The 25,209-nt window shown below is 39.8% G+C and overlaps 1 protein-coding gene across 7 annotated transcripts in view; it reads left to right on the forward strand.

The window, feature by feature from the left end:
- LMO1 (LIM domain only 1) overlaps positions 1 to 7,377 on the forward strand; it is a 170,497-nt gene extending 163,120 nt beyond the window's left edge. For all 7 annotated transcript variants that reach the window (XM_070763684.1, XM_070763718.1, XM_070763692.1 and 4 more), the window contains one exon: positions 7,018 to 7,377. In XM_070763684.1, the coding sequence (XP_070619785.1) occupies positions 7,018 to 7,123 (106 nt within the window). In that variant the 3' untranslated portion in view covers positions 7,124 to 7,377. The remainder of the gene's footprint in view (positions 1 to 7,017) is intronic.
- Positions 7,378 to 25,209: the final 17,832 nt, after the last annotated feature.

Raw genomic sequence — 25,209 nt, forward strand, 5'->3', positions numbered from 1 at the left:
CAAAGCCCCCCCCCCCCCCCACCGGGCCGTGGAAAATTGGTCTAGCTTAAAGCCGGTCCCTGGTGCAAAAAAGGTTGGGGACCTCTGCTCTATTACCTTCATTGTGTATTATTGTGTATTGGACAAATAAAATAATAAAATAAAATAAAATAAAATAAAATAAAATAAAATAAAATAAAATAAAATAAAATAAAATAAAATAAAATAAAATAAAATAAAATAAAATAAAATAAAATAAAATAAAATAAAATAAAATAAAATAAAATAAAATAAAATAAAATAAAATAATAAAATAAAATAAAATAAAATAAAATAAAATAAAATAAAATAAAATAAAAATATCCTGAGAGATTCTAGGATGAGACCAGCCTTAAACACAGAGTTTGGGACTGTGATGTCTCTTAATCTGGGTCCCTTTGTGGGAATACCCTGTTTTGCAAAAGCTCTCCTAGTTGCACATTCCATCACATTTTGATACTTTCAACAAGTAACTTGGATGAAATCCAGCAGGTTCTCACAGTATCTGGAGAACCGGTAGCGGGAATTTTGAGTAGTTTGGAGAATCAGCAAATACCACCAAAATGAGAGTGGGGTGGGAATGGAGATTTTGCAGTATCCTTCCCCTGCCACACCCATCAAGCCACGCCCACTAAGCCACGCCCACAGATCTGGTCGTAAAAAAATATGGATTTCACCACTGATGTAACCCTTTAGCCAAATATTGATTTTCCCTGCAGAACGTGAGAGACACAGCTTGTCTAAATTAATATTTTTATGGTTCCTAAATTGGGAGAGTTTGGTGTAGTGCTTAGGGCACCAGGCTAGAAACTGGAAGTTCACAAGTTCTAGTCCTGCCTTAGGCACAAAACCAGCTGGGTAACCTTGGGACAGTCATTCTCTCTCAGCCCTAGGAAACAGGCAAGGGCAAAATATTTCCAAATAAACCTTTCCAAGAAGCAGCGGCTTCTAGCAGGTGCTAGTCCATGTTAACACCAAGAGGGGGGGGGATCTGTCCCGAGGTCACAAAATGTTAATAATACATAATTGTGTATAATAATGAAGCCATATAACAAGGAAGGTTTTCCTAACTACAATACACAAGCAAAGTTTATATAGATTAGATTAGATTTATTGGATTTATATGCCGCCCCTCTCCACAGACTCGTGGCGGCTCACAACAATGGCAAAAACAATACATAGTGATCTAATATTTACCAATCTAATTTCAGTTTTAGGTTAAAAAATTCATAAAAGCAACCCCAAAAACAAGCACACAATCAATCATATACCAAAACAACATGGGCAAGGGGGAGATGTTTCAATTCCCCCATGCCTGACGGCAGAGGTGGGTTTTAAGGAGTTTACGAAAGGCAAGGAGGGTGGGGGCAATCCTAATCTCTGGGGGGAGCTGGTTCCAAAGGGTTGGAGCCACCACAGAGAAGGCTCTTCTCCTGGGTCCCGCCAGACAACATTATTTAGTTGACGGGACCCAGAGAAGGCCCACTCTGTGGGACCTAACCGGTCACTGGGATTCGTGCGGCAGAAGGCGGTCCTGGAGATATTCTGGTCCAGTGCCATGAAGGGCTTTATAGGTCATAACCAACACTTTGAATTGTGACCGGAAACTGATCGGCAACAGATCACTATTCCAGAGTTTAAATTCTGTGTTTGTTCTTCTTGCCTTTCCAAGCCAACATTTTCTTCTCCCATTTTCTTGATGGCCTTGGAATGAACATTTCTACCCTTCCTATCTCTTTCCTTGAATCTTTACTCTCCTTCATTCTAAATAATGCATCATTGAGAAATGTAATTTTTAAACAAAACTGTTACTGTCAGTATTTTTCCCATTCCTCCATTTGGAAAACTGTATAACAGCATTAGCCTTTTTAGACATTCAGGTGAAAAGAAATTATATCTCCTACTTTCTTTATCACGAAAGTCAACTCAAAATTGTGGGGACTGTAGCTCCCAGTTAGCAGCAGAATATATAAACTGGGATTAAGAAAGAAAAGAAAATATGTTTCCTGTAGTTATTTTATAAATAGTTCATATACCTGGCAGTATAGGAACATTTAATCCTTATCAATATTTTTAGATGGAAATAACATATAATCCCTTTCAGTGTGCAAACTAGATTGGATAGGGAAATGTAATGCATTTTCCAAAGCATTTTGTTAGGTCTCAGATTCTTTGGTTCCTGTTTCCTGCTGCCAGCAAACACATTTCCTCATGGTTATATGGTTGTTCCTGATCGCTTACTGAGAAGAAATGCATTACTTATCTATCAAAGCGCAAAAATGTATGCATTCAATCCATACAGTTGGCATGCATTATGTATTCTTGCACAGTTTGAGTTATTTTGAAGGGAATTAGGATCCCCTCTAAAGAGACACACATTTTTTCTCCACAAAATATTATTTGTCCTAAATTCAAAATACAATGGACCAGGACTGCCTTGATATTGATGACTTTTTCCCCCAAATTAAATTTCAAATGTTACTGGATCTAAATGAAATTCAGATAAAATTGGTTGAATAACATAACGTTCCATTCAGTGTACATTGTGTATCAAACATTTTACATGTTTGTCAAAGGCTGACACAGTTCCAAAGAAAAGTCCATGTATCTTTCAGAATTACAAGTGAAGCTACAAAAAAGGACTTCATCACTTGACAAAAGGACATAAACCCAGTGAGTTGCAGAGTTGTGGAAGGACCAGACTATTGGCTAGGCAATAATTGTGTGGCACAATGTAAACTGAATTAAAGATCACATTATTCAACTAATTTTATCTGAATTCCATTTAGATACAATAACATTTGAAAAACAATTCAAAAGAAAAGGTCAGCAATGTCAATTGAGTCCTGACCCATTGTCGTTTTGGGTTTAGGACAAATAACTTAGTTTGAATGAAATATATGGCTTGAGAGTTCATGTCCACTGACAAACGTAGGCATTCAAATCATGCATAGTGAGATATAAAATAGAAGTACAAAGTTTCCCTGAAAATAAGCCCTCCTCCCAAAATAAACCATTCCCCGAAAATAAATCCTCTTTGAAAATATTTAAATGCATACACAGCATCCTGCCATTTTTTCTGTTTAGGGTTAGAGAGACAGAGCCGGAAACCAGGTAAGATGGCAGGTAGAGACCCAGATCTCCCCAAAAATAAGACCAAGTGCTTATTTGGGGGTTAAAAAATATAAGACAGGGTCTTATTTTGGGGAAAACACAATAGTACTATCAGTGAAGGGCCGCCCTTCTTACCTTCTACCAGAGCTCCCTTGGTGGCCATCGCGGTCATGCACACACCCATCGGTCATGCGCACAACCATCGGCGCGAGATTTGGCTTCTGCGCATGTGTAGCAAGCCAATTCTCGTGCAAGGGTGCACATGAGAGCGAGATTTCAGCTATTTTCACCGATATGTTTGCTTCCATGCATGTACAGAAGCAACAAAAAAAATAGGTGAAAATAGCCGAAATCTCACTCTCGCATGCATCCTCGCATGAAATTTGGCTTGCCATGCATGTACAGAAGCCAAATCTTACACCAATGGGCATGTGTGCAACCGATGGGTGTGCATCCAACCACGATGGCTTCCAATGGAGCTCCGGTAGAAGGTAAGAAGATATGTATACACCAGACAGACACACACACACACACACACACACACACATTGTTTGAGCTTCTAAAATTTACCCTAGTATTTAAGGGAAACTTAAATGCCATTGCATGACTCATTAGCAGCTCCTTAAATAACTAAAGTTTTGGTATCATCCATCCATCCATTCACTCATTCATTCATTCATTCATTCATTCATTCATTCATCCCCCTTTTTATGCTGGGAAAAAATTAAAGTAAACAATTATGGTTCCAGTTCCATGGAATGCACCCCTAGCCATCCCCTTTCTAGGAATCACCTCAAATATATAATCATTAGCTTGAGATATACCAAATTTGGGGATGGGATGAGCACAACTGGTCCTTCTAATCCATCCACATCCACAGCCGCCCCACGTCTTTGTTTAAAGTATTGAGAGACAATATATCCATCATTCTTCCCTCATCTGGTGCCTTCCAGATTTAGAAGCTGCCATTTCAATGCATCTAGAAGTGCCAGAATGGAGGAAGCCAGTGTAGAGGACTCTAATTCCAACCCATCATTCATTTAAATGGACATCTGGATGTCAGAGGAAGTAATTAGAGAAGGCAACCAAGACAGGGTGCTTATGTTTGTGCAGCGTTCAATGAATATATAATGTGAAACAGGCTCTATTCATAAGAATTTATGTAGACATAGATTAAAATTTAAAGAAGGAGTGAGCCAAGACAGCTGAAGCTTTGAACAAAATCTCTCACAGTGCCTCGGTAATACTATATCATGCTTTTTTAGGTCAAATTGGATGGGGGTATTGTGAATAATTTTTAGTTTTAAACAATAGTTCCACCACTAGCAGAACTTGATGACATAAGATAGATTTACAGGTTGTTCTTTATTTATTGAGAGAAAATGTCATTGTCTATTAATCAGGGCATTATTAGATTTGCACATGGCAGACCACAGCATAAACAAGGTGACAGTATAGAAAAAATAAAATTCAAAATATACCTGATAGGTTAATGAATTGGGGTACAACTAAACAGAATGAAATTTTAATAGAGACAACCCCAAAGTTCTTCATTTAAAAAGAAAGAAATCAAATGTACAGAAATAGAATGAGGAAATACCAGGTATGATACCACAATGGTATATGCAAAAAGAAAAGAAGAGCTGAATATGAGCAACTGTGAATTAGAGCTGCATAAGGAGAAGTGTAGCATTCCAAAAGTAGGAAGCAAATTTTTCATCTTAATCCGCATTCGTCATTCCATATCTCAAAAGCTGGGCCCAGCTTTTGGGAACTTTGTTTTAGGAAAAATTCAGAGAACCTGAAACAATAAACAACACAAGGCAATGAGGGTGATCATGGGACGGATAAATGTGATTTAGAAGATTTTTTTTAAAGAAAAAACCCTGACTCTGCTTAGTCTTGATAAAAGATATCTGAGGGGTGTTATGAAGAAATATAAAATGTTACTTCGGATTGCTTCAATGAGAATAGATTTGAACTCAGTGCCCTATGTGTCCTTTTTCAAATGTGGGATTGCAAAATACTACTCAGACAACGCAAGGGGAAGGAATCAGATTTGTAAATCATTTTGGAAGATACCATACTATAAATGACCTTTGCTTTGCATAATTTGAGGAAATCACCTGGCCTGTTTTGATTTCCTAACTTTCCTTTCCTAACTCCCAGCATTGCAAAATAGCCTTTCTATGAGGTGTTCATCCATTTTTTAAGCACCAGCAGGTTTTTCAGATGAGCCAAAGCCAGATAAATCAATTCTGCCAGCAGGACTAGTTGCTACCTTATCTGAATGTACCTAAACTGCACCTCTCCAATTTTATATACACCAACTTCTATGAACACACCAACATGTATCTATAAATAGTATGTGCAGTGTTAAAGGGAAATTATCTAATGACAGATCAGTACAAAGAAATACAGGAATATTTTCTTTTGATAAATGCAAATGCACATGATGTTTTATATACAATTTTTACATGATGTTTTCTTTCTCATGAACTCCCACATTAAGGTGAGTGCAGGACAGAATTGAAGTTGTCCTTGAGAAAATAAGACATTGAGTGGAATTGAGCTTGGCTGATATCACATTTCTTGAATGTCTAGGCGATTCCTTTTTCTAGTCTGAATCTTTTGTAGTTAGAATCCTGAAGAGTATTTGGAGACTACAGTTGGTCCAGAATGCAGCTCGCAAGTTGTAGTGGGTGCACTACATTACACTAATCCTCCGTGAACTGCACTGGCTCCCAATTAGTCCCCAGATGCAATTCAAGGTGTTGGTCATTACCTTTAAAGCTTAGGGCCAGACTATCTTTGAGCCCGCCTTCTACCACATAGCTCCCAGCGACCAATAAGGGCACACAAAGTTGGTCTTCTCCGGGTCCCATCAGCTAAGCAGTGTTGGCTGGTGGGTCCGTGGGGGAGGGCCCTCTTTGTGGCTGTCCCAGCTCTCTGGAACCAGTTACCTCCTGAGATCTAGACTACCCCCCACCATATTGGTCTTCCGGAAAGCAGTAACCTTTTCTGACAGGCCTGGGACCATTGATCTTATGGTGGTAACCTGTGAGATCCGGCCATGAATGGTGTGCAGGGGGTTGTATTGTATTGTAAATTGTTTTTAAACTGCTTTTAGAGGTTTTTGTACTATTGATGTTTTATATTTTTGCTGTGAGCCACCTAGAGTCCCTAGGGAGTTGGACGGCATAGAAATTGAAGAAATAGATTGATAAATAAATAAATAAATCCATAATGAACTGTCCATGGTCCTGTTCTTTGGCAGAACTCGTGCTGCCTTCTCTCAATTAGATTTCAGCCTGGAACTGAGAAGATTTTGTGAGACAGTCTCAAATCGGAAGTTCAAGATATTTTGTCAAAAGTATCCAAAACGCTGACATTTTAGAGGAAAATAAATTAAACAAAGCTGACTTTGAGATGTGAAAATTCCAGGGTAAATGTTCTCCCTCTGATTATTATTTCTACCTTCGACGCCTAAGGTAGAAACGCTAAATGGTGCAGTGCAAACAAGCGTGCACTTCTGTGGAGATAAATATTTATCAATTAATTAAATAACTGACACTTTTTCCCACTGAGCCAGACTGCCTTAATGGTAGATCAAATGTGGGTTATGTTTTACAGACTTCTTAAATGATTAAATAATAATAATTGAACCACTGAAGGTGAAATAGAATCATCTGAATTTGTCATTAAGCAAAAATAAATAAAAAATTAGGAGGAGAATTGCAAATGATGTACATAAATGTTCTCTTTCTCTCTTCCAAAATAGGAATGAGAAGCAAACATTGTGCAAATACACAGGAAGTTTTCATTCCCCTGATCTGGGATTTATCAAAGTAGCTCCTAATGGTTTGTTTGTTTATTGTGTTTTAGATTTTGCGTGGGGGACAAGTTTTTCCTGAAGAACAACATGATCTTGTGTCAGATGGACTATGAGGAGGGGCAACTGAATGGAAGCTTTGAGCCCCAAGTTCAATAGCAAATCCACTTTGGCTGAAACACTGTGGAATGGACGTTCAGCCACCACTAGCAGTGAAGGGCGTCTCTCAGCTTGCCTGCAATATTTTTTTAATCCTTGGTCCCCGAAGGACGATCTACATTGTAGTATTTCTTCACACACAGACACAGACACACACACACACACAAATAACACAGCAGTTACAATTTTAGATGTACAGTTGTGCCTGCTTAGCTGAGCACCGCATTTTGCTTGTATGTTTGTGACTTGGGAGGGGGGGCGGGAAAGTTGGAGGGGAAAGCTCTGTACAGTCTGTTTTTCTGTATATAAACTGGAACATTTATTTTATGAAAAATGTAATGCAATTTTATTACAGGTGTGAAATTAAAAATTATGAATGTTTCCTGGCCGTCCTAAAACTTTTTGTTGTTGTTGTTGTTGTTTATATGGAAAGACAACCATTGCTCCCAGCTCACTCTAAATCAGTGATGGCGAACCTTTTTGTCCTCGGGTGCCGAAAAAGTGTGGGTACATGCTACTGCACATGCGTGAGTGCTCACACCCATAATTCAATGCCTGCGGTGTGCAAAAACAGCTTCACTCACCCTCTGGAGGGTGGAAAATGCCTGTTTCCCAACTTCTGGTGGGCCCACTAGGCTCATGTTTCACCCTCCACAGGCTCCAAAGGCTTCCCTGGAGCTGAGCGAGGGTAAAAACGCCCCCCACCCACCCCGAGGCTCTCTGGAAGCCAAAAACGCCCTCCCAGAGCCTCTGTGCAAGCCAAAAATCAGCTGGCCTGCACACACATGCACGTTGGAGCTGAGTTAAGGCAACAGCTCACGTGCCATCACTGCTCTAAATTATCCATCTAGAATAAGAGGTGGCAAATAGCAGAGGCAGAACAACTGGAAGACTTCAGGCAATTTTCAGTAAACTTGCAAAAACTGGTGACTTGCAACTGATTAACAAGAGCAGCAATGATTACACCCACTGCCTTTTAAACTATACTGCTGATGTTAAAAAAAACACTTTGAAACAATTAAGAAGCAAAGTTGAGAGTAGAATGGTCTTTCTTCATTCAGATGTGGAACACAAAATATCTTTCTGGGTTCATAATTCTTGATTTCTAATTGGTTATATTTTCTTCCCTTTGTTACTCGGGCAAATAAACCACTTCAGTCTTTAAGCAGCATATACTTCATCATAAGCTTTGAAACAACACATAGTACCAGCATTAGTAATAATTTATCCCACTGCAGTAAGGAAACACTCTGTGACATTAACAAAAGCAAAAGAAAAGAAAACCTACAGGAGGAGAAGAATATCCACTTTATTCCTCCCAAACATCCAGAACTAGAGATTATAGTGGCCTTCCAAATTCTGAAAGGTTTGGCTCTGCTTTAACCCTGGGGCAGTCAAGAAGGGAGATAGCACAACAAAGGACCAAGGTCATAATCGTAACACTGCCATTCCAATGTCTTATGATTCTTTCTGCCTGGTCCCCAATTTCTTTTTTAAAAAAGGAATTGTGTTATTCTCTTGTTATTCATGAAGCTACGGAACTACCCAGAAAAATGGGTGTGAGCCTTTTTCTTCACCCTACAAATTCATGAACCAGTTAAAATCTGATGGGGAATCCTAGCACTTTGCTGGGCTTCTATATCTTCTTGGCTCAGAAACAACTGCTCAAATGGTGCTAATCCCAAGTCATGCCAGGGGTAGGATAGCCAAAATCTAAACACCATAGATTTAAGCCACCAAGCAATTATTTTACTGTCTCTAGACTGTTCGTTTGTTTTATTAGATTCCTCTCCCAAATCCAACCTCAAGCACCAGCAGTAAAGAGTGAAGATTTGGAGTACACACATGAACAGTTAAACATTTGGAGTTTGGAGCTATGCTCTAGCTCTCTTACAGTCCAGGCAATCATTTTTTAACATCTGTACCACGCAAGCTCCTATGCAAATGTCATTTCCATTCTATTGTGCTTTGCCTCTTTCAATTTGGAACTGAATTCAGTTCTATTGTACCGGTGCTAATGTTTTTTAAAAACATCATTTTAATGTTTAACATTTTTTTAACTTCGCAGGAGAGAGAAAGTGAGAGAGAGAGATCATAAAGAATTATGATCTGTTTTTGTATAAGCTGCAACAAAACACCTAGAATTTTACATTTTAAAAAATCGGAACAGACTTTATATAAACACGGTCATAAATATATGAGAAAATACCAACTAAAGCTGCCTGCTCATACAAAATAAAGACATCTTCTTTTTCCCAAAAAAGCAAAAAGGAATCCAGAATAAAAATGCAATCTTGAATTTTTGTGAGAACACTGCAGATTTGCTTAATAGAAACAAGAATTGAATCCCAGAATAATGGGGTTGAATAATCGCTGCAGCTCTGAAGAACAGAGAGGAAAAACCTATTTGATAGTGCTGTACTCATCACTAGGCATAAATATTCATTCGGGGAAATCAGAGCTGGGTAAATGGTATTTAGTATTAGCAGATAGCCCTTCTTAGCGCTAAAGATAAACCGGCTCTTAATCAGTTTAGTGACCACTAGCATGTAATGTAGTTCTTTCAGCTTTTGAATCAGATTCTGCATTCAGAACAAGTGAAACCTGCCACAGGGGTTTCTGCTTGTGCTTTAATGAATCTTCCTTTAGAGTCAATTTATGGATGCTGCTAACGGCAGACAAAGCCAACGAAGGAAAACCTTACCTGGCTAACTTTCTCAGGGCAGATTCAAGTAGTCACTGGACTGGAGGGATGAAGTCAGTGGTAGGTTGCTACTGGTTTGCCCCAGTTTGGGCGAACCAGTAGCGGTGATGGCGGGAGGATCCACCCACCCACCTGGACACCATCACAGATGATCTGCACATTTGCAGGAGGTTCTGTGCTGAAAAGTAATAATAATAATAATAATAATAATTATTATTATTATTATTATTATTATTATTATTATTATTATTATTATTATTATTTATTAGATTTGTATGCCGCCCCTCTCCGAAGACTCGGGGCGGCTCACAACAATAATAAAAAACAATATTATAGCGAAACAAATCTAATATTAAAAAAGAAGCATATAAAACCCTATCATATTTAAAAACCAAACAACACATACATACCAAACATAAAATATAAAGAGCCTGGGGGAAAGGTGTCTCAACTCCCCCATGCCTGGCAGTATAGGTGGGTCTTGAGTAATTTACGAAAGACAAAGTAGTGCCATGCGTGCATTACTGGCATATAAGTCCAATCAACCAACAAATAAATAAAATTAACAGTTCCGAACTGGTAGCGAAGGTAAGTAAAACCCACTACTGGATGAAGAACTCTAGAGAAAGCGAAAAAGGATTTCTAGACTTTGTGAAGCTTTGAAAGGTATCCAACTTTGGCAACTGGTTTAAAGAAAAACACCACTCTTAAAATTATCATAATGCAAAATTGTTTGTGTTTTAATATATTGAATGTACTGTGCATGCCGGCTTTTCACCAAAATGCCTAAAGGGCAACAAAATGTTATTAAAAAATAATGCCACTTTCATTATTTATTTATTTATTTATTTGATTTATTTATTTGATTTTTATGCCGCCCTTCTCCTTAGACTCAGGGCGCCTTACAACATGTTAGAAATGGCACTTTTTAACAGAGACAGCATATTGCCCCCACAATCCAGGTCCTCATTTTACCCACCTTGGAAGGATGGAAGGTTGAGTTAACCTTGAGCCGGTGATGAGATCTGAACCTCTGACCTACAGATCTACAGTCAGTTTCAGTGGTCTACAGTACAGCACTCTACCTGCTGCGCCACCCTGGCTCTACTTCTATTAAATCCATTGAAATACATAGTTGAAAACACAAACGGTGTGGTATACCCTGTTTCCCCAAAAATAAGAACAGTGTCTTATATGTCTTATTTTTTTCAATAAAGAAGAATTCACATTTATTGCTGAACAAAAAAAAAATGAACATTTATTATATACTGTACAGTAGTTGTCATCACAAACCAGCCTAACCAGACAAACTGTGAATCCTATCAAGAATTTCTTATTACTTCCGTACCATTATTTCCATGTACAACAATTATACTTTCTTCAGATATATGTTATATATGTTCTGTTTGGTTATGCTGCGAAACGAAACATCTCCTATGTCTTACTTTTCTGGGATGTCTTATATTAGGCAATTCTACGAAACCTCTCCTATGTCTTACTTTCGGGGGTCACTTATTTTCGGGGAAACAGGGTAGTAATTAGTGAGGTGAGTTATGGACAGGATCTATGCTAACCACAAAAGTCCATTGGATGACTTTGAGCTAATAAGTTTTTCTTATCCAAACTTTCTTTACAGATTTGTTACTGGGATAAATTAGGCAAGGGGTTCTTCAAATGCTACATTCAACCTTGGGGGGGGGGATTTTATTTTTTGAAGACCCCCAATCCTTTCCTAATAAAATGCAGAAACATCTTGATAGACATTTCAGTTTAAATACTGAGTAACTATCTGAAGGAATACTGTATATCACTCCCTCCTTACCAGTGGAAGGGCCATAATAAATGAACCAAGCTGATTTTCTTTAATTAGATACCTGGAAATTATAGCTGCCCTAATAAATAGAAATTTGTTTTGATTGGGAATGCCCATAAAAGCCACATTCCCAGTATCTTTTGTTGGAATATCAAACGTTGCATCATTCCATCCAACCGTATGTTCACTGATTAGTTATGGATCTCTAATCAGGTTTCAGCCAGAATTCTTTCTATGGACTATCAGCTGAATTCCTGGATTTTACCAAATCCTACAGGATGTAAAGTATGTTCTGCTTCCCTTATCTGCTTCCTGGGATTTCTGCAGGTTCTTTGTCTACCTTGTAGCCCCTCAGTAAGTTGGAAACCTGTTCTGGATCTGTTTCTTTTGTCACTTATTAAGAGACCCTAATTAGGCATTCTTGTTTGGGAAAGTAGAATCCACAGGGATCCTATTACCAGTTGCCTATGAAAGAGGGGAATACATCAATCTGCTCAACTCTTTGTGAAAAACAAATGCAGAGCCCTGCCAGACCAAAGCCAGTTTCTCTCTGAGATAGTTTGGAAAATGTTGATATAGTTATAATTGATGGAGTTTGGCCTTTTCTTAATTTAGAGAAATTGCGGGAAACCGAAACTGAACGACTTGTCCTGAATAATGAAGAAATTGTTCAGCCTGCTTTTCTACCCCCTTAGTCCCACCTCCTGGAATGTCTTGTATTTCAAAGCGTCCCCTTCATTGGCCAGCCCTGCTCCAGGCAATCTTAACTCTCCTCCATTTATATCTTTCCGAAGAAGTTAATCTAATATGAACCGCAATTTGTTCCCATGCTATTAGCTTCATTTGAATTACAAAAAGCTGCTGCATTTGCAGCTCCACTTAGAGCTGTTCATTTGTAAGCTTTATCCAGCCTCGGTGCTGTTAATGATCACTCACTTTGCTGAGAGCGATCCGCAGTCTCTTTGCTTCGACTGTAGCAAGTTACGTATTGCAGAGAAGGATTCACTAATTGGCCGGGTGGTGAAAGATAGTCTGAGGAACTCTTTCAGGGATGCGGGCTACAGAATGAAGATCTGTGCATCTACTGGAAACGGAAGACTCCACCGAATACAAATATAATACTGCTCTTCCAGTAATACTGCTGAATAGTAGACAGCCCTTTTCCCTAGTGGCCAATGTATACAGTAAATGTCTTTAGTATGGAAATAAGCAGACATATGGGCACAACATCAAGCATGTCTAATACCCAAACAGATTCCTGATGCATTTATATACTACTTCCATGCTCCTCATCAACATGTGCATTAGGGTTTGCTGAGATTTATCTACTGCCAAAAGAAGTATCTACCTTTTTTGCTAGCAAACTCTTGTAAGATTGGGAGGGGGGAAATAAAGAGAGATACCAATGTCAACATGTGAAAAGCTTCATGGAGATAGAAAGACACATACGCACATACACCTACACACAAATCTCACCACAGTTCATCCTGTTCTTAAAACTAGGAGGAAAGAGGAAGGCATGGAATGGATGAAGTTTCATACAGGTGGAGAAACAAGAAATCTCAGATGTTGACTGTGGTTTAGATAAGGCAACAATAAATCTCCATTTTGCCGTTATGTTGCCGACCATACCAGATTCATGATGGAATTTGTTATTTTTGTTTCCTTTTATTATCAAAAAGAAAATCAATATTTCAGATATTGTGTAGTGGTCTCATTCACTACTGAATATCCTAATGTCAGTTTTCCAATTAACATCTGAGAAATAAATTTATTTATTTATTTGTTGTTAGAGTTGGAAGGGACCATGCGGGTCATCAAGTCCAACCCCCTGCCTAAGCAGGAACCCTATAGCATCCCAGCCAAATGGCAGTCCAATTTCCTCTTAAAAATGTCCAGAGTATTGGAGTTCAGAACGTCCTCTGGTAGGTTGTTCCACTGGTTGATCGTTCTGACCGTCAGGAAGTTCTTCCTTATTTCCAGATTGAATCTCTCCTTGGTCAGCTTCCAGCCGTTGTTCCTCGTCCGGCCCTCCGGTGCCCTGGAGAATAAAGTTATCCCCTCGTCTCTGTGGCAACCCCTCCAATACCTGTAGACTGCTATCATGTCCGCTCTGGCCCTCCTTTTCTCTAGGCTATCCATGCCCAGGTCCCGCAGTCTCTCTTCGTAAGTCTTAGTTTCTAGACCCCTGATCATTTTGGTTGCTCTTTTCTGCACCTTCTCCAGAGTTTCAATGTCTTTTTTGAAGTGTGGTGACCAGAACTGAACACAGTACTCCAGGTGTGGTCTGACCAGGGCATAGTAGAGTGGTATTAAGACTTCCCTGGTCTTGGAGTGTATTCCCCTGTTGATGCAGCTTAGAATTGTATTGGCTTTTTTAGCTGCTGCTGCACATTGTTCGTTCATGTTTAGTTGATTATCCACCAAGACTCCGAGATCTCAGAGTCCAAACCTTGGCATTCTTCCAAGTTCCAATTTATTAACAGAGTCATGTTGGTTACGAACTGTAGTCAACTCATTATTGACTTTTCCTACAGTTCTCCACCCAGGTTAAAGTTCATCACTCGTCCCCCTACCCACAAGTTCATCACATGGACTACTCCAGTTCTCTCAACGTTCACAATCCTCCCCTGTGCTTCCAGCTGGTACTGAACAAAAGATGAGCTGGAAAGAATTTGTTGTGGCTAGTATTTTTTACTGCCATGCAACCACCCCTCCCCAATTCCCACAGTTCTATTCTACTTGTGGCAGGCCAAAGTCTCCAACTCAAAATGATGACTTCGGTCTGACACCTTGTTCCTTTTCAGTCTTGAAAAGCAAGCCCATATTAAGCATCAGGAATGTGCAGATTACTCCAATCAGTTTCAAGTGAGTAATTCCATTTGGATTGTCATTTTGACCTGATTCAACTACTTGAATCAATTCATGGAAATTGATTTCATTGATTTTTTTTTTAATAAATTTTTCCGCAAAATTGCTTTTCCAAATCAGTTTGATGATGGAAGAAATATGATACAATGGGTTTATTTGATCTGTATTCATCAATCAAATTCAGAAAGTTAATTTGATTGAATTGTCTTCAAGTCAAATTTACCACGTTTAACTTTTACACAGCCCTACAAATTATGTCCAATGTTCACTAGTAGAATCAGTAGAAACTGCACCAAAAAAAGATGCTCCTTTTATATTACATGAATAATGACTTAATCAGTGCTAGTCAAATTGACATCACAAGAACTTAATTTATTTTGTTGGCATTGCAATTTAAATATTGAGAACACATAAGTACTTCCATATTTATTCATCCATGATGTGATGGAGATGACTTCTGAGAACTGAATACACTGTACGTAGAATGCTTATCTGTGAATGAATGCATCATAAAGCAATGAGGGACCTTTATCTGCCATTTAGCTTTCAAAGACCTAGAAATAGAACTTTTGTATCTAATGCCAGTTTTAGCATAATCCTCTTTAAATGGGACTTTCAAAATATGCTTAACATGCTGCTAAGTTATTATTGAGAAGTAAATGTGACTGTATGAACAAATCCAAGGAATGGCAGGATTGGCACCCAGACAACCATTTCTTAAATATGCTTCATTCCTTGTTGGATCACTATATAAGCACAAAAATTAGGAACTGGTCCATAAGAACTGATTTCCTGCAGAATTCGAAAATTACAAGGAAGAGGTTTATGGGTTGGTAGCATCCGTTATGGAACTGGATTGAAACTAACAGAGATATTTTTTCCTTGTGTAACAGAAGAAACCCATCCCTTTAAAGAAACAAAGTGAAAATTATCCAAGGAATAGAACAAGGAACTCTGGCTGCATTTTTTTAAAAATAGCAGAATATAGAATATAGTATTAAGAAAGAACCTAAGAACAATGTTAGAGGTCTATCGGAGTGTAGATCAGTCTCAGAGCTGAGGTAAAATATTTATATTAAGCACGAGAGTTTTCTCGAAAGACTTAAAATGCTGGGAGGCTGGTTTGTGTATGGAATTAGCTTTAAATACATTTAGGATAAGATCAGGAGCTGACTATGAAGTTGATCCACAGATGGCACTAAAATTACACTATATCGGCATGTATTGTGAACTTTCAAGACAGTGCTGGTTGGGTTCTAAGCAAGATGGTATATATTAGCACTTTAAACAGAAATCCCTTCAGTCTTTCAGTTGAATGGTTTTGAATAAACAAGGAATTTATCACAAGTCCTTTCATCTTGGTGTTCATAGTTTTTCAGATGTATATGTCGATACAATGTAAGCACATTATAACTGGGCAGTGAAAATTCAGAGGAACTCCATGTCTTATCTAGGTTTTGCAATGTAATGTTTGGAATTTGTGCATGTAATATCTAAACCAGGTGTGTTCACCTGTGGCCCACAGACCATACAAGGCTCAAGACAGCTAATAATGGGGCCCCACAATTCAAAAAAATAAGTTTGATACATACAAACACACACACACACACACACACACACACACACACACAATTATAAATTTTATACACGGCCCAAGAAAATTCTTCACTCAATGCAGCCCAGACAAATCAAAGGTTGGATGTCCATGATGTAAACATAAGAAATACATTGTTTTCATTATCACCAACAATATTTATAATCACAAAACACTGGTATACTAAAATACATCATTCATAGGGCCAATACACCTACAAAACACTTTGAAAATTATATAATAAACAACTTACTCAAATTTGGGAGCTAATGTATAATTATAATATCTAATGTTTTAATGCTCCAAAGCTGTTTTTTTATAAGCAGCTGTTTCCCATTTGTTCTTTTTTTCTGTTTTATACTGTAGCTCTCAATATGTTTTCACTTTCATCATCATCATCATTACCAGTAACAGTCTCAAAGGAGTCTCAAGATATATATTTTTTTTTGATGAACTATGGAGTGGATCACATTAGTGTAAGCACAGTTGGTGCGTGACGCTCTCTGTTTATTCAGAGGCCCAACATCTCTTTCTCGAAAACATATGCAAATGTTTTGTTTACTATCATGCAGTGCTAAATAAGTGTCGGGGCATCACTGTACAGACCTTGCCTCCAAGAGCTACACACCTACACAGATATAATTGTTTGTTGTGAGCTTTACACTTTCCAACTGTATCTGAAATGGAAATACAAGAGTGCTTTGCTGATATTTTTATAGCAAATCCTCACCATCCTGGTTCACAGAGGTTTCTAAGCATAGATTTTGTGTGTGTGCGTGTGTAAAAAGGCTCTGGCTGCACAAGCTACTAGGCAGGCCACAACACTATATGGTAATCAGCGGCAGGCCACCAATTTCGGCCCTACCGGAATACGCCGGGAGCATGCCCCTGTGCATGCTCCCAGCACATAATTCGGCTTCTGCACATGCGCAGAAGCCAAATCTCACGCAAAGATGCACACGTGTGTGATTTTCATGGGGGGTTGCTTCTGCGCATGCAAACCCTGGAAATTGGAGATAAGAGGTAAGAGCTGCCTGCCGTGTCACCAGCAGACACCGCACCACCAGATGCCACCACGCTGCCACCACACCCCTCACCCTTGCTCCCCCCACTGCTTTCTCTGTTGCGCCCCTCACCCTTGGTCCCCTCGCGCTTCCCTGCCGCGCCCCTCACCCCTGCTTACCTGATCACCTCATGCAGGGGCCATGACACAGGGAGCAGGCTGGGTGACCCCAATTCTGGCCACGTGGCCTGCTCTATGCTCTCCCGTGTCACAGGCATCTCTCCTGTGGCTGGGGAGATCAAAGAACAGGCCACGTGCCCGAAGCTAGGGCATGCCACTTTTGCTGCTGGCCCCAGCTGCTCCTTCCAGCAGCAAAAATTGCCAGTTTCTTTGTTTCCGGGCATGCATTGAAGCAAAAAACTGGTATTTTTTAACCGGAATCGCTACTGGCATGGGCCTACACACTATATTTTCCCCGGTGGAACGGGTGTTCCTCCCATTCCGCTTGAAGCCCATACCTGATGGTAATGCATATTTCAAATCCAACCAAATTTCATTCATGGGACAACAGGAATTATACAAGCCACTTTCCCTAGTATAAACTATATATTGATCTACCATTTTGGTGAGGATTAGATCATCATTTGTGGCAGTGAGGTTTGATGGGCTTAATATTTCATTTTTGCAGGAAATAATCATCTCCTTTCAAACCAATTGTGATTCTTCAATACCAAACTCATTCTACGATTCAAAGGAAATTGGGGACATCATTCATAAAAGTAAATTGAAGTCATATTGATTAAATATTCTAAAAATGAAAACCATCAACACTTCTTAAAAGTTATTAATTAATTTTTTACCTTCATACAAAGATGAAAGTTAATGAGTGGGTGACCTACTTTATCAGGCAGTAGCAGCAAAGCTGAGCAAATTGCAAAGGATGGCAGAAACCAAACAGAACCTTCATCTGGGAAAATATTCCACATTTAATGGCCATTTGGGAGAGTGAAAGAAACTCTATTCCACTTGTATTAGCTTATTTCTGAAAGAGCTATCCCTAGTATGATGCCATTAACCTTCAAACACTTCTGGCACAAACAGTTCCTTTTTTCTACATCTACAGAGTAATAATGGCAGAGATGTGCCACTATCACCTCCACTCAATTATTGAGCACATTTCAATATGACAGGCTGGTCAAGAGCAAATCTATGCACTTATACACAGTTAGAGGTATTTGAGGGGCTAACCTTTTGGAATTGAGGAAAGCAAATCTGATTACAAAAATATATACATTACATAGATTCCAGTTGCTTCTGGATTCAGAACTTAAGAGATAGAGCAGCTCACAAAGAAAATCCAGGGATAAAGGAATTGTATGTTAGCTTTTAACATTCCTAGTTATATACTGTATATATATTATAACCAGCCAGTGTGGCTTTACAAATAGGCACTGAACTTAAAGCTAGGGAGAACCATATTCAAGCCTGTTGTGTTTGGATCACAGCCAGCTCCTTTAATCATAGACTCTGAAGAGGAGGAACCAAGTCCATCTGGGCATCATAGGCCCGTGTGGCTCTCAGAGGAATCGGATAATGAGGGTGAGGAAGGGATGGAGTTTGGGAGTCCTACAGAGAATATAGAACACCCAGCTAGGACCTTATCTGCGTCTGATGAGGAGGGGTAGATTGTGGATCCTATTTTAGATGCATGGGTGAGAAGAATGCATGGGAGACAAGAGAAGTTACGCAGACAGAGGGAGGCCTTGAATACTGCTGTGCGCAGTGTGTGATCACAGAGTGTTTAAGATGTGAGGAGACTGGGAGGTTCCCTTTGCAGGAAATCAATGTTTATACCTTCAAGAAGAAAAGAGCAAGTTCAGAGTTTTCCCCCTTCTCAAATATTGATGCAGTCTTGAAAAAATATAGTTTTGAAAAGTCTGTGAGTATTTCTGCTTCAGCCAAGCTAAAGGCTTTAAGTTGGAACATTCCTTATCAGTTTTACCGCTTGCTTTACATTTTTGGCAGTCGACGGACATTCTTTCCTTTAATTTGTGGTTTTCAACATGTTTATTTGTACAATAGACTATTATACTTCCCAGCTGTGTGTCTGAGTATTAATTGGGATCTAATTGCTGACTGGTCATGTTCTGCTGGCATGTCTCAACCGCCCGTAATTACAGGGTAATTAGTCCAGGAAGACACACACCGCACGATAAAAGGAAAACCCAAAAGTTTTTATAAACAGAAAAACAGAAACAGCTCCCTTTTTAAATGTCAAAGGGATTTTCTGGTACACACAAGGCACAGGTTAAATGCAGTCCAATTGCTCACCCAATAACTGGGAAATTGAGTCCAATTCTAAACTCCAGAGAGTCCACACACACAATCCTGAACAGCAAAAACCACGATCTTGACGAAACAATGAATCAGATAAACTGCCATGAAGTTAAAACACCAGGCTGCACTTTTATCTGTAGCACTAATTACAGCAGCCCCACCCAATCACAGGTGGCCTCATTTTCTCTTGTAATAATCCTTCAGTTGTTGTCTCCTATGCATCACTCTACGCATGCATGGATGTGTCATTAATTCTTGTTCAGAATCCAGGGATGATACAGATGACTGATCTCCTCCTGGGCTGTCTGCCAAACTCCCCTCTTCCTTGTCACTCACGCTTCCTTGGTCAGAGGAGGCTTCATCAGCAGATTCTACTGAGAGCAAAACAGGCCTGCGGCATGTGGATGTCTCTCCCACATCCACCTCCACATTCCTTGGGGCAGGAGCTGGGCCAGAGATAACCACAACAGGTCACCTAGTCAGACAGAACAAAGCCTGTGTACGGCTATGGAAATTGACTGTTGGCTTTAGAGTAGTAATTCACATATGCATATTCAATGTTACTAGCAGATCTACACATATGACATAATTCTTAATATAAATAGAAATAGTAATAGCACTGAAAGTTATATACTGCTCTACACTGCTTTACAGCACTCTCTAAGTGGTTTACAGAGTCAGCATACTGCTCCCAACAATCTGGGTCCTCATTTTACTAACCTTGGAAGGATGGAAGATTGAGTCAACCTTGAGCATGATGAGATTTGAACTGCCAAATTACAGGCAGCCGACAGGCAGCAGAAGTAGCCTGCAGTACTGCACTTTAACCACTGTGCCACCGTGGATCAACCAGTAAAAAACATAAAACATCAAATCATAAGGTTGGAAATGTAATCTAATCCCTGCTTAGTGCAAGAATCCAAATTAAAGATTGGCAAATGGATGTGTAACTTCTGCCTTTACACATTCAGCCAAAATGAGTTTCTCTTGTCCTTTAGTAAATGGTTCCATTGTCAACCTACCCTGAACATTAGGAAGAGTTTCATAATAGTAAATTGTAATCCATTTCAATATTCTCCCATTTTATTATGGACACAACTGACATAATCTCCTCCTGTGGCTTGCCTTTCATTTCCTTGATCATCCCCATTGCTTTGTTTTGTTCCACTTCCTCCAGTTTCTCTAAATCTCTCTTAAATGTGGTGCCTAGAACTGGAGGTGCTCAGTATATTAGATCTATTATTTCCTATTGACGCAGCTTAAAATTTCATTTGACTTTGTAACAGGGATGTCACAGCTGATCAGCTACAATTCCAAAACCTTTTACGCGTGTGCTATTATTGAGCAAGCATCACCCATTCCATATTTGTACTGTTGGTTTCTTTTTCCTAACAGAAGCACTTTGCCCTTTATTAACATTAATAATTTTTCATTCAGGTTTTTTTCAGTTTCTTTTCTTTTCCTCTCAATATCATTTTGAAATTCCTTCCTTCCTTCCTTCCTTCCTTCCTTCCTTCCTTCCTTCCTTCTTTCGTATGTAGCCACCTTTATTGTAAGAACAATCCTGGGCAATACAAGTAAGCATAACAGAAACCTTAAAAGAATAAAATAAAAATCTATAAAGCTCTATAACTCATAGCAGCCCAAGGCAGTACAGTCCCATACAGCTCCTGTCCCAGCTCTTTAAGCCTTTCAGAAGCAAGAAAAGTGAAGGCCTATCAGATTTCTGGGGAGAAAGTATTCCAATGGCGGTGGCTGGATGTGTTGCTAGATGCCGTACATGCTGGCGTTGCGCTGGGGCATGGGGCTGGAGCCTCCCTACCGGCCCAGCCAGCAGGCAAGTGCCAGCCACGCAACACCAGTATGTACGGTGTCTAGCAACACGTCCAGCCGCCACCGTCGGTGCCTCCGTTCCGGAGCTCTGCCTCACAGCTGACCACCCTGCTGCCGCCCTCCCACCGGGCCCCAAAGCTCAGCTGCTGCCGCCGCCAGGGAAGCTCCAGCCAGGCGGGGCACTGCAGCTGCCGGAAAACTTGGAAGGCGCAAAGGAGGAAGCTCAGCTTCCGGTCTCACAACTTTTTGCTCTTCGCACTTTCAGCAAAAAGTTGCGGGCCTAGAAGCTGAGCTTCCTTCTTCGCGACACACCTGGCCATGTCTCGCGGCACACTAGTGTGCTGTGGCACAGTGGCTGGGAAACACTGTGCTAGAGGACAACATTTAATAGAGGAAACCTGGAGTGGATTATTATTATTATTATTTATTAGATTTGTATGCCGCCCCTCTCCGGAGACTCAGAGCGGCTCCCAACAACAAAACACAGTACAAATCCAATAGTTAAAAAAACAATTTAAAACCCTTAATATAAAACAGTCATACATCTCAGACAAACCATGCATCCATCCTATCTGGTGGAATGGACAGATATAGGGGTGGGCTGCTGAGGGATTCGCAGGGGTTTGGGATAACCTCCAGCTAAGATTCTATGAAGTTTGGGGAACCCCCAAATCCCTCTCCTGGCTGGCCCCACCTATCTCCCCCCGCTCCCCCCAGGATTCCCTACGTGGCCCATTTTGGATGCAGATAAGTGCAGGGCATGCATGTAGGCTTGGGGAGGGTGAAAAATGGGCCCACCAGAACTTCAGGAAAGCCGGAAACGGTCCATTTCTTCCCTCCATAGGACCTGCACAGCCTGGGGAGGCCATATTTTGTCTTCCTGGAGGCTCAAGAAAAGCCTCTGAAGCCCAAGGAGGGCAAAGATGCCCCCTGCCATGGTGCCAGAGGCCAACAAAGCCACACCCATCCAACAAACAGGCAGACAAACCCTTGCTAAATTTTTTGAAGCCCGCCCCTGGAAAGATACCCAAAGCAGAAGTTGTCCTGCAAGTAGCCTGGTCTCATACTATTTATGATTTTAATCAGGACCTTGAATTACATCTGGCAAAATATGGTGCACTTGGAACTGTTAGTACTCTATACAAAACAGTTGGATTTGCAATATATAAACAAGCTAACAAAGAATGTTTGTTTGTATAGCTTTAAGAGGTAGTGTTGCAAAATTGCCATAAGGGGGAGCCAGAAAGCATGATTCTTTCTCTCTCTCTCTCTGCTCTGTTTTTTTCTGCTGATTCACCGAGACTGATGTAGTAAGCTCTGTGTTAGTTTGATGTATTTGTAAGCGGTAACTTATGTATGATCTGTAAGACAGAGACAGGCTTGTAATATTATTACTGTATTAAGAAATATTGATTGATTTGAATGTGTATGACTGGACTGTTTAACTTCACTGTTTACTTTCTAAAAGTAAACACTATTTTATACTCTTTAATGTATCTGTTCTGTATGACTGAATAAGTACTCTTATCTCCTGGATATCTGCTGGAATCCCATGTTTCCCTCTGTGCATGTCCTTGATAACTCAAGGGTTCTGCACACTCCTTAATAGGAACTACGCATGCTATTGCGTTCCATATCAGTTGTAGTTTCCAGATGATCTTGTAGAAAGCATTGCAGTAATGCCAAACAATCAAGGCATGAGTGAGTTGTGAGCAAGGCCTCCTGGGTCAGGAACAGCCACAACTGGAACATGAGATGGATCTGTGCAAAGCCCTCCTGGTCACAGCTGAGAGTCCAGAAGTACCACCAAAGTGTGCACCAGTTCTGTCCAATGTGGAAAAACCCTGCTTCTATTTATATGAGAGGTAAATAGTGAAATCAGTTAAAAGTCTGACTATAAGGAACGAAAAGGAAGGACTTGAGATCTGGTACTTTCCTAGATTTCTGAAGTGGAAGCTGTTAGTAGCCAGAATCAGGCCTGGGCTCCCAGTTGTCAATCTCTATTAAAACCCATTATTGTTGTATTTATTCCAGAGAAGAAATCTGATACACCCACAATTAAATGGCACCAGACTTTAGGCTCTTTTGTGCTAGTAAATAGGAAAATACCACTTTTCAACTTCTGTCTTGGCAAAGGCTGTAAACACAATTCCTCTGCAGTTTTCTATCTAAAGCCCATCTAAAATGCTTATTCTAAGTGCTAGGAAGTCAGATGGGCTTCAGGTGTTATAGTGGCAATGAATTAAAAAGGTGATAAAATTGACGCATATCACATTTATAATCAAACGGAAGGTGTGTATTTTTCCCCCTTTAGACAGTTCAGTATTCAGCACAAACAGATCTATCACTACATCTTGATTACATGAGGAGCAAACTATAAAATCTTGCTAAAAGTAGGGTAGGTTGATTTTTTTTAAAAAAGAAAATTTTGCATACTTTGGAACGTTTGACTTTGAAACGTATACCTGATAAGTTCACCTTTTCTTTCCTGAAACTTTATTACTGTTCCACATATTTCTGCCTGTAGCCTTTCAACTGATGGGACTGCCTCATTCCCTTGATATAAATGGTGCATTGTTTTTCTTTTTTATCTCAGAGGGTCATTCAAGTCTAGAACCACATTTAGTCTAGAATTGTTCAAGTGGGAGATGAGAGAAGAACAAAATCTGAACATCATGTCTTTTCATCACATTGAATTACAAAAAAATATTGTTAAAATAATTATCCTCCAATCCAGGGATGGGTTCCTCCCAGTTCGGACCAGATTGCCCAATCCATTAACGACCTACTGGAGATGTGGAGATGGCATCACGGATCCAGTTTAGTCTGTGCCGATCTGTGTGCGTTGCCATCTATTTTTTTTAAAAAAATTCAGTGATTTTTTTCCCCCCTCTGTTTTGGATGGCTTCTCCTCATCCTCTGCTTTGAAAAAAGCTCTCCTACCTGCCCCTGGGTTAATACCGACCTTTACATCTTCCCCCGAAACACAGCTGAGCAGCTCCTTAGCTGTGTTTTGGGCTGAAACCAGCTTCTGAGTATGTGCAGAAGTGAATTTGCCCGAACGGAAGAGCGCAAAGGTAAATGGAACCCACCCCTGCTCCGATAATGCATTTAACTTTTCCTCCTTCAACAATGAAAAACTATTTTAGAAACGGTCTTGAAATCCTATACAGCCACACCTGCATGAGGTTTGTGAGGCTGAATGCAGCCTAGAGCTGTTGATGCCAGCTATCCTATTACCTATAACAGCACTCGTCCCCTGGAAGGAGGTTCTCCATGAGATCCAAATGGCTCCTGCCCTGCCAGTACTCCAGAGGACCATTCAGACCTGACTGTTCTCCCAGGTCTTGAGGGAGAGAGATTGGGACCCCACTTGCTGATGTGTGTTGTTGGTGGGATGGTTTGCTGTATATGCGACTTATTCTTCTTTTTCTTTGTTCTAGCTTGGTTTTGTTGTCTGCTGTTTACTATTACATAATTTTCATAATGTTTTAGTGTATTTTGATCTTCCCAGAATAATTTTGATGGGATAAAAATAATAAATAAAACAGAACATAAAATGAAACATATACAGTAATGTGGAGAATAGAATACAGTACAGTAGAGTAGAGTAGAATCGAATCGAACAGAACAGAACAGAACAGAACAGAACAGAACAGAACAGAACAGAACAGAATAGAATAGAATAGAATAGAATAGAATTCTTTATTGGTCAAGTGTGATTGCAGAGACAAGGAATTTGTCTTTGGTGCATATGCTTTCAGTGTACATAAAAGAAATGATACATTTGTCAAGAATCATGGGGTACAACACTTAATGATTGTCATAAGGATCAAATAAGCAAGAGCATTTCACCAAGGCAGCCTTCATCAGTGCCCTCTTAGAGAGAGAGAGCAGTGTAAGTACAGTATATGTTCACTTGTTGATAGAA

This window comes from Erythrolamprus reginae, chromosome 1, assembly GCF_031021105.1.
Source record: "Erythrolamprus reginae isolate rEryReg1 chromosome 1, rEryReg1.hap1, whole genome shotgun sequence".
Lineage (NCBI taxonomy): Eukaryota > Metazoa > Chordata > Lepidosauria > Squamata > Dipsadidae > Erythrolamprus > Erythrolamprus reginae.